Raw genomic sequence first — 10,201 nt, forward strand, 5'->3', positions numbered from 1 at the left:
ACTATAAAGAACTACTTCCTCTGTTTCTAAAGAATATGAATTTTGGGTTCGACACAGATTTTAATGTAAAATTGGTAAAATATGAGAGAGGTAGTGAGAAAAATTAAATAAAGTATTGTTAGTGAAGAATTAGACCCACCTCATTAGAGAAAAATAAAATTAAAAAAATGCATATTTTTGTGGTAGATTTGGATTATTTAAGTATTGATTTAATAAAAATACTACTTCTCTGGTGATCACGTGCGAGCAAATTAGAGACCACCTCTGGCTCTTAGGTTACTCGTGAGAATATAGTGAAAGGACAACTCCAACAATATCTCTATAAATTTGATTCATTCACAATTGGTATAATCATGACTATTAGTTAATATTTTGTTTGTTTATTGTGAATCACTACTGTATGTCTAATAGATTAGATTGACGTAGGGGTCGCAAAATAGGTAGCGGGTAATGGGTAATTTTCATTTCGACCTGATATTCGCTGGGTATTGGGTACCCGCTACCCGATGATAACGGAAAACGGGCCGGGATCGGGTATTGTATTTTAGAGTTTTGCGGGTAGTAGGTATATCACTACTGTATGTCTAATAGATTAGATTGACCTAGGGGACTAGGGGTCGCAAAATGGGTAGCGGGTAATGGGTAATTTTCATTTCGACCCGATATTCGCTGGGTATCGGGTACCCGCTACCCGATGATAACGGGAAACGGGCCAGGATCGGGTATTGTATTTTAGAGTTTTGCGGGGTATACCAGTTAGTCCCGATAATACCCGTCTTTTAATACTTTATAGAATCTAAAAGTTCTTTTGAAACATTTTAGAGAGAGAGATTAGAAGTTACTTTATTTTGAATAGTTCATAGTTGAAAATTTTGCATGAAGAATTGAAGATTGAAGAGCAAATTAAAAATGAAAAATCTGAAATCACATTGCAGCAAGTCACCAACAATCCCAAAATTCATCCACTTGTATAAAATTGCAATAGTAGATGACTAACATAGTTGCATTGATGCAACCAAGTACTAACAAAAAGTTAAAGCATAAATATAAAATTAGTTTTATGAACTCAACTTTTGGTTCGAAGCACTTCCTGCATGATTAAAGTTAGAAGCACCGGTTTCAGGTTGGGTACGGGTACCCGTAATGTCGGGTACGGGAAACCCGACATGAGTATCGGGTAATCCCGTTATGTTGCGGAGCGGGTATAGGGACAACAAATTTAGCTGAAATCGAGTACGGGTACACGCGGATAACCCGTTTCGCCACACCCCTAGATTGACCAATAGTTGGGATAAGGGGATAATACAACATTCAATACTCCAAACTACAAAGAATAAATACAATGTTTAGAGATTTTTCTGTTATATTTTTTCTAATATTAAAATTGGAAACACTTTTTAGTTCGAAAACATTCTTAGTGCATAGAATCCGACCACCCAAACCGTCGAAGTTAGGAACAAGGATGTGAAATTTGACCAAAATTTAATCATAGCTTATTCATTGAGTTTCATTTTTAAAGTGGCTTTTAAGGTTCGGTATGAACTTCCCTTTTAATATTACACACTATACTATTTAGTTTATTCAAAAATAAGCGTTTTATTATTCAAGATTAAATTATCCCAAGATGTATTAGCTTAATTATTGCAATCACACAAGATTAATACTAGTATTACAAATGAATGACAAGACTGTAATCCAAAATTGACATTTGTTTTGGGATAAAGTATATTTGGCCCATAATCATCAAATCGAGAAATATTAATAACACAATCATTTCTAATTCATTAACTATTTCATTACTATATGGAAAAAAGAAAGAAAGGATGCTAACAAAAGGAAAAAAATGGGGAAAATAAAATAAGAAAGGAAATTCGTTTCAAAAGATCTTTTTCTAGTAATATTTTTATCTAAATTAGCGCGTTTAATCTTTGATTTCAGTAGGTTTCGATTTTAAACACCAAAACCATTGACTGATTGTGTTATTACAATTTGCAAGTAAAAAGTGGATTAATTATAGATTCGGATAAGGTGAAAGACAAAACACCCAATTTAAAGAAGAGATTTTGGTTTGATTCTGGTAAGAATTGAAGAAATTCTTAAGACAAATTGCACATATAAAGTTCTGATCCAGCCCTTCATCTGTGTCATTTTCCTCTCCTTTGTTATACTCTACAGTATTTCCTAAATATCTTTAAACTAAAAGACAAATCCCTCCCAACTCTCGAGAACCCATATAAAATTTCTCCATTAATTTCAGCCATGGTGGCTTTCTAATGGTCGAATCGTCTATATAGGTTGAAATCACTGATAACCACCACGAAAACCAACTAAAAGATTCTATCTTAGGCCATAAATCTCGAATCCGGTGAGATGGGCAAAGTAGCTGTGGCGGCGACGGTGGTCTGCACGGCGGCGGTGTGCGCCGCCGCTGTTCTGTTGGTGAGGCGGCGGATGAGGAGCTCCGGCAAGTGGGCCATGGCGGAGGCCATTCTGAGGGAGCTGGAGGAGAAGTGCGCCACTCCCACCGCCAAGCTCCGCCGCGTCGCCGATGCTATGACGGTGGAGATGCACGCCGGCCTCGCAATCGAGGGCGGCAGCAAGCTCAAGATGCTCATCAGTTACGTTGATAACCTCCCCACAGGGTATGGTGTGAGCAAATGTGTTTTGTGTTTTCTGATTTGATTTGATGATTAACAAGATTTGGTGCTTTAGAGTGTTGGTTAAGGTATTTGAAGTGCTGTCAGATTATGTGCTTTGTTCAAGATTTAGGAAAGTTGCTTTCTTTATCAGATTTGGTGTTTGAGAGTGATGGTTAAGAAATCTGCTGTGAGATTATGTGTTTTGTTCGATTTAGGAAATTTGCTTTCTTTGTCATGTTGATTCTCTCATTTTGATGATTATCATGATTTGGGTTGTGATCATATGGGGATCCAAGTTAGTGTACCTCTCTATCTACTATCTAGCCTAGTTGATTTGATTATAATCATGATTTGGGTGTTTCAGAGTGATGGTTAAGAAATTCGATGTGCTGTCAGATTATGCGTTTTGTTCAAGATTTAGGAAAATTGGTTTCTTTATCTTGTTGATCCTCTCCAATTTGCAATGTTTTGATTGCTAAAGTTGGTTGTGATCCAAGTTAGTGTGCCTATGTATCTAGCATAATTGATTTGATGATTATCAAGATTTGGTGTTTTAGAGATAGTTAAGGGGTTTGAAGTGATGTGAGATTATGTGGTTTGTTTAGGAAATTTGCTTTCTTCATCGAGATTTGGTGTGTAAGAGTGATGGTTAAAGGGATTTGAAGTCAGATTATGTGTTTTGTTCAAGATTTAGAATGGAAATTTGCTTTCTTTATCATGATTTGGTGTTTGAGAGTGATTATCAAGTCAGATCATGATTTGGTGTTTAGTGTCTGATTAGTAATTCGTGTGGATCCAAGTTTATATCATCGTTTAGGCAAAGATCTATGTTTTTTGTAGTTCGATACAAAGATGATGGGTAAAATGTATGGCTAGTAACAAGATAATGCTCATCGTGTCTGTCTACGTCTTCCTTTCTCGTGGTGCTCCACCACTATCATTAATTATAGAATAGAAATATGAAATGCTTCACCAATTTGAATTTGAAGCTGCATGACACATTTCATCTAAACATTCTCCATTTGAGATAGAGGACTACACACCTCTTAATAAACATATTCACTTCCACGTTGTGTTCTCTCGACCTTTTGATTTGTTGTCACTTGTCATCCTCTGGAGTCCTGTGACGAGAAGCATCAGCATTCCATTTCCGTTATGATGGTTGTTTTTTCCGAGATCTATGAATATGGTGCTTTTCTACGTTTGTTTCTTCTTATTTCTTGTTTAATCTTTTCAATCATGGGACACGTACCTAATATTTGGAGTTGTAGTGTGCTTCTGTTTGGGATTGGTGGTGGGACCCTCCCTTGCCTTTTGCATCTCTAGTACTTGTAGCTTTGTTCTTTTTGTATATTTTCAGTTGTTCCAATTCAAGCTTTCAATTTATTAAAGATTTTTATGTAGAAGTGGATGTTCTGCTTTTTTTACATTTGAAAACTGCTGTAAAAGAGTAAATGATGCTTCTTTCGAGATGAACGTCTTTTGATTGTGTACTCTCTGTTCTTATGAATTCCACAATTATAATCTGTAAGGTGAGCTAATTTAGCATAATTATGCATTTTGTTACATCCATTGAATATCCATGATTGCATAATTTTAGTAGACTTTTGTGCTTATATGATTTTGCTGTTAACTCATAATAGAACTGACGATGAACGAATCATGTGGTCCTGTTGTCCATTTAGTTTACTCTAGTAAACAGTGCCGTCATTGTTTGATGATAATGTCAACCGAAAAAATGTATAATTTTATAGCTTAAGAAGAAACTATCCGAAAAAAGAGACTCCCTTTCTCTTTTGTGGTTTAGTTTGCAAATATGAGCAATAAGATTCGCCTGGCAAGGGTGTGATTCCCGTATTTTCTGTTCAGGAATGAAAAGGGATTGTTCTACGCATTGGACCTTGGTGGAACAAACTTCCGTGTTATGCGAGTACAGTTAGGTGGCAAAGACAATGTGATCAAGCAGGAGTTTGATGAAGTATCGATTCCTCCACAACTGATGACTAGTTCATGTAATGTGAGTACATTCTCGAGGCACGAAATGCTGACTTTGATTATCTCCATTAGCTGATGCTGTTTTGTAATTCAGGAACTATTTGATTTCATTGCCGAGGCACTAGCAAAATTTGTTGCTTCAGAAGGCGATGACTTTCATCTTCCACCCGGAAGGCAAAGGGAGCTTGGTTTCACCTTTTCCTTCCCAGTTCGGCAATTATCGTTAGCATCAGGAACCCTAATCAACTGGACGAAAGGCTTCCTTATCGAAGATGCGGTTTGTTTCTTCCTTCCATCTTTTACCTCCCTTTAAAGTGTCACTATCCTGTTGTGTTCTGTTGAAAAGAAAATTTTCCAAGTTTGTGTTTATGAATTAATCTTATCATGTCAACCTGAAACATGTCTTGTTTATACGAATTGCCACTTCTACTTAAATCAGTTAATCTAGAAATATATTTGTTTCAGATATCAGTGTTCTGTTGCATTATCAATTTTTGGCTTTTCATAGATTGGACAAGATGTCGTTGGAGAGCTAACGAAAGCAATGGAAAGAGTTGGACTTGATATGCGTGTGACTGCGTTGGTGAGTCTTTTTTCCTTACGAGATCCTGGTTTGTGTGTTTGTTTGTTTGTTTGTTTTTTGCTTGTAATGTAAATACACTAATCTAATCCAAAACTAGCTATGCTTTCAATTCTAACTCGGTAAATAACTAGCATCAACAAATTACAAGAATCAATTTTCTTTGTTCTCTTTCCTTTACAAATCTGAACTGGGTTGACTTTATGTAAGGTTTGGAAAGGATTGATTCATTGAATTTTAGTGTATTTTGGTTTTAGTAAATGGTCATTTATTGAGTTAAAATTGGAAAATGGGCTTAATATTGGTTTAGATTTGTGTATTTTTCTCTTTGTTTAATGATAACTAATTAATGTTGACTATATTGTACTAAAATTTTATGGTTAACTTTTTACTTTTTAGTTTATATATGATAATATCATAACTGCAATTAACAATTTTTTTTAGTTCTTCTATTAATACTATTAGTTGTCTACATTATGATCATAATATAATGTCTCATTATAATTTTAAATTTTTAGTTATTAATTGGTATTTAGAGATGATAATTTCATAACTCGGGTTTATAATTCCTTAGTTTCAATTTTTTTATTAAAAATCTTTACAGGATTGATTATATGATTAACTATTAGTGTTCACAATAATTACTACTTTCTCCGTTCCATAAAAAAATGTAAGAATCTTTGAGCACGGGCTCTAATAAATTTTGTATTGTTTATATTGTGACTGGAATAAAGGTCTCACTTTAGTGTTTGTTATATTATGAGAATAGAAAGTACCACACTTTTAGGTGTATGGGACGGAGGGAGTATTGCATATGTATGAATGTCACACATAATGTATTAGGTTGATCATAGTTTGTGAGTTAGGACATTTTTCGGAAAACACTGAATGTTGGGGACACAAGCTATGATTATCCCTAAATTAAAAATTACAGAGTATTTTTTCACTTATTTATGTACTCGAGTTGTATGTCTTTGACAGCTAGAAATATGGAAGCTCTGCTGTTATGGATGTTTTTGGTTGATTCCATTGATTTCTCTCCTCACTCCATTTTAACTGTGAACATCCCTTTGTTCATTTTTTTATATGTGCATATATGAAGATTCCCGTCTTGTTTGTTCATTGCAGGTCAATGACACCGTTGGAACCTTAGCTGGAGGAAGATACAGCAATCCGGATGTCGTTGCTGCTGTGATCCTTGGGACAGGAACTAATGCTGCTTATGTCGAACGGGCACATGCAATTCCAAAATGGCAGGGTCTGTTACCTAAAAGCGGAGAAATGGTTGGTGGTGCTTTTTGAAAAGATTTCATTGATTAATACTCGTAGATTCTAGCTATATGTAAAGTAACTGACATTCCTTCTTACTGGAGGTTATAAACATGGAGTGGGGTAATTTTCGCTCGTCACATCTTCCACTTACAGTGTACGATTACACTCTTGATGCTGAGAGTTTGAATCCTGGAGATCAGGTACTCGATTAACCTACATTTCTATTGCTTTTTATTGTCCTAAGCTGTAAAATGCTGAGGATATTTTGGCCTGTGTGTATGTTTTTCTTGATGCTGCAGATTTTCGAGAAGTTGATTTCTGGCATGTATCTTGGAGAAATTGTGCGTATAGTTTTATGCACGATGGCTGAAAAGGCGTCCTTTTTCGGTGATACAATCCCGCCCAAACTCAGCATCCCATTCATACTGAGGTAAGCAATGGTGCCCGAGACAGAAAAAAACATTCTTGAATGGTCGTGAGTCTGTTTCGTTTCTTCTTGTGGGGTATATTGTCGTATGGTGTCTTGAGATTTTAATTTCACATGTTAATATCGATTTATAGTCCAATAAAGAAAAACCCTTTCGTCTTGCTAGTGTTTGTGACTTTGGTCAAATTCTGATCTGTCAACTTTAAAAATCAGCCGAAAAAACCATGAAGTTTGGACTTTACGAAATTATCCCATGTTGCAATATATTTGTGGATATTTTTCAACCAATTCACATCATTGTCATGATTTAACTAACTAGTCGTGACATCCACATATGATTTCCCAGTTGCCGTATCAGATATAATTTTACTTGTCATGGGATACACTCTGAACAAATCAAACTCTGTGTTTTTTTCAGCCGATTTTTAACGTTGTGGGACGTACTAAAATTTGGCTAAATTTCATGATTTTTTTTATAGTTTGCCCTATTTTATTTTTATCTATGTACAGAGTTCACTACTGCAAAATCCTTTTCCATAGCATTATAGCTAAATTACCAATGCTACACACAACACAGGACCCCCGACATGTCGGCTATGCACCACGACACCTCTCCCGATCTCAAGGTTGTCGGGAGCAAGCTGAAGGACATCCTTGAGGTACCCGCTCCCTCCTGTGTACGAAACTAAGTTACTTTTACCTCGATATCTGCAGTTCACTGACTCTTAATCCCTTCATGGGCAGGTACCCAACTCCTGCTTGACAATGAGGAAAATCGTCGTGGCGATATGTGACATCGTCGCCACGCGCGGGGCCCGCCTCTCCGCAGCCGGCATCGTGGGCATCCTCACGAAACTGGAGAGGGACGCCCCGAAAGAGGGAGAGAAGCAGCAGAGGTCGGTCATAGCTTTGGATGGCGGATTGTTCGAGCACTACACCAAATTCAGAGAGTGCATGAAGGCCACGGTTGACGAGCTGCTGGGAGAGGTCTCAGACAGCGTCGTGATCGAGCATTCGAACGACGGGTCGGGGATCGGAGCCGCCCTTCTGGCGGCATCCCATTCGCAGTACCTCGAAGTGGAAGAAGAATCTTGAAGATGTACAATTTCTGATTATTTTTTGTAGTTTTGTGGGAACTATGTATGCCTATATACTTGGATGCCTTTGAAAGGAGGACAGAGGCAGCGGTGGAAGGAGATGAATAAATTGAGGGATTTACAAATATTTGATAATTTTTATGTCTAAGTTATAATAATTAACGAGAAACTGATTTTCATTTTAGATTTAGTCACAACATTTTCTTTTTCTATGTATGTCATCATCTTTTGGCACTATTGATTTGTTCTCTCTTTTTTTTGCTTTATGCAATATTTTCATTACTTCAAATGTTTATGCTTTATGTTATATCGGCGCTATGAGGTAAAACTTCAGATGTGGGCGATGGTTGCACTGATGTTAGTGCACACGGCCACGCTGAACACACGATGCTGCAGCAGCAACGAAGGCTGTTTTGGATCGGAGAGGAAGCGTCTTACCAAGATTAAGTATTACAGTTAGAATTTAACATTGCTGCATAGTGAAACATTATTTCTCACATAAATGTGACAACCTTTATTGTGATGAATTACATATTTGCATTCTCACAGACAAAAAGAAACACCATTCATGATAACCACGATACAAGCTCCACCATCATTAACACCAACTTTCCCGGCTTAGATCGGCTGAATCGATACGTTATTAAGCCTCTCGAGCGCCAGAATTAGCGCCTGCGTCCCCAAATCGCCCTCACCGTGAGCCTGAAGCGATACGTAAAGCTGCTGTGCCAAGGCCAGCCCCGGCAGTGACAGCCCCATGCTCTGGCATTCCCTCAAACAAATCCCCAAATCCTTCACGAAATGATTCACGTAAAATCCTGCCTCGAAATCCCTCTTCAAAATCCTCGCGCCGTACAGATCGAGCGATTTCGATCCGGCAGCGCCAGTCGAAATAGCGGTGAGATAGTTCTCCAAATCGAGACCGGCCTTATGCGCGTAGATCAAACCCTCGCACAATCCCACCATCGTCGACGCAATCGTCACCTGATGGTGTAATTATATTATTAGAACACAATGTTTCCCCATTGTCTCATGCAAGTAGAAGTTTGCATAAACAATACTAATGCAAGTAGAAGTTTGCATAAACAATAAGGTTTGATTTACGTTTCAATTTAATATATTTTGTAACAATGTGACCTAGGAAGCATGAAACAAAGATGAAATTTTTATGAAATCAATTGTAACAAATGAATCAATGATGATTCTTTTTTTAAGTACTCCATATAACACAATAATGAGACCTTTTATACTAACTTGGCCTAGGCAAATAATTAACGGCGTTTAAATATAAGTGACATTTTATATGATCAATGAAATCAGTGTAAACCCTACCCAATCACCTGATTTGCCAATTTACAGAATTGCCCCTTCCCCGCGCCGCCCATGTAGTAAACCCTACCCAGGCAGCTGAGGAGAGGGGTTAATCGGCTGACCACGGCCTCGTCTCCGCCGGCGAAGATCGAGAGCGCGGCGAGGCGTGCGCCGCGGTCGCCGCCGGAGACGGGGGCGTCGACGGAGGAGGAGCCGGCGGAGGCTGCGGCGGAGTGGATCTCGAGGGCGAGGGAGGGGTCGGAGGTGGTCATGTCGACGAGGGCGCCGCCGGGGCGGAGGCCGGAGAGGGCGCCGGAGGAGGGATCGAGGAGGACGTGGCGGACGTCGGAGGGGTAGCCGACGATGGAGAAGACGACGTCGGATTGGGAGGCGAGGGATTTGGGGGAATCGGCCCAGTGGGCCCCCATGGAGAGGAGGGTTTGGGCCTTGGATTTGGTGCGGGTGAAGACGGTGACGGTGAAGCCCGCTTTGAGGAGGTGGGAGCACATCGAGCTGCCCATCACGCCCGTGCCGATCCACCCTAGCTTGGTGGTGGCGGGGGTGATGGGGGCGGCGGTGGAGGAGGACATGGTGCGGCGGAGGAGAAGTGAGGGAGGGAGTGAGCGGCGGAGGGATAACAGACGCATGTTCTGCTTAGATGATGATGATGATATGTTATTTTGGACTTTTTCTAAGGCTAATTTCGTAATTTCAAGTGATAATTAAGTAAGTACTTAGGCCATCCACAGTAGGAATAGCCCAGCAATAACCCAGCCATAGCCTAGCCACTGCCACATCATCAGTACTAAAAATCCTCCTGCCACGTCATAAATAGCCCAGCCATAGCCTAGCCACGTCATAAATAGCCCAGCCACATCAA

General features: G+C 39.0%; 2 protein-coding genes across 2 annotated transcripts; one reads left to right on the forward strand and one right to left on the reverse strand.

Moving 5' to 3' along the window:
- Positions 1 to 2,094: 2,094 nt before the first annotated feature.
- LOC121800083 (hexokinase-2-like) lies at positions 2,095 to 8,247 on the forward strand. The gene is made up of 9 exons (XM_042199644.1): positions 2,095 to 2,642; positions 4,509 to 4,656; positions 4,729 to 4,911; positions 5,143 to 5,217; positions 6,343 to 6,498; positions 6,588 to 6,686; positions 6,786 to 6,916; positions 7,491 to 7,572; positions 7,658 to 8,247. Exons 1-9 carry the CDS (start codon positions 2,371 to 2,373, stop codon positions 8,006 to 8,008), a joined length of 1,497 nt encoding a protein of 498 aa, XP_042055578.1. The 5' UTR covers positions 2,095 to 2,370; the 3' UTR covers positions 8,009 to 8,247.
- Positions 8,248 to 8,487: 240 nt separating this feature from the next.
- Positions 8,488 to 9,984, reverse strand: LOC121801597 (probable 3-hydroxyisobutyrate dehydrogenase-like 1, mitochondrial). Its single transcript, XM_042201120.1, has 2 exons — positions 9,351 to 9,984; positions 8,488 to 8,994 (listed from the first exon to the last, which is right to left on the reverse strand). Exons 1-2 carry the CDS (start codon positions 9,966 to 9,968, stop codon positions 8,629 to 8,631), a joined length of 984 nt encoding a protein of 327 aa, XP_042057054.1. The 5' UTR covers positions 9,969 to 9,984; the 3' UTR covers positions 8,488 to 8,628.
- Between the last annotated feature and the right edge of the window lie 217 nt (positions 9,985 to 10,201).

Source organism: Salvia splendens, chromosome 4 (genome assembly GCF_004379255.2).
Source record: "Salvia splendens isolate huo1 chromosome 4, SspV2, whole genome shotgun sequence".
Lineage (NCBI taxonomy): Eukaryota > Viridiplantae > Streptophyta > Magnoliopsida > Lamiales > Lamiaceae > Salvia > Salvia splendens.

Coding starts and splice junctions, on each gene's coding strand:
- LOC121801597 (XM_042201120.1), bottom strand. CDS start 9,968: ATGCGTCTGTTATCCCTCCGCCGCTCACTCCCTCCCTCACTTCTCCTC. Junction 8,995..9,350: donor TCTGTAAATTGGCAAATCAG/GTGATTGGGTAG, acceptor TTACACCATCAG/GTGACGATTGCGTCGACGAT.
- LOC121800083 (XM_042199644.1), top strand. CDS start 2,371: ATGGGCAAAGTAGCTGTGGCGGCGACGGTGGTCTGCACGGCGGCGGTG. Junction 5,218..6,342: donor ATATGCGTGTGACTGCGTTG/GTGAGTCTTTTT, acceptor TGTTCATTGCAG/GTCAATGACACCGTTGGAAC. Junction 6,917..7,490: donor AGCATCCCATTCATACTGAG/GTAAGCAATGGT, acceptor CACACAACACAG/GACCCCCGACATGTCGGCTA.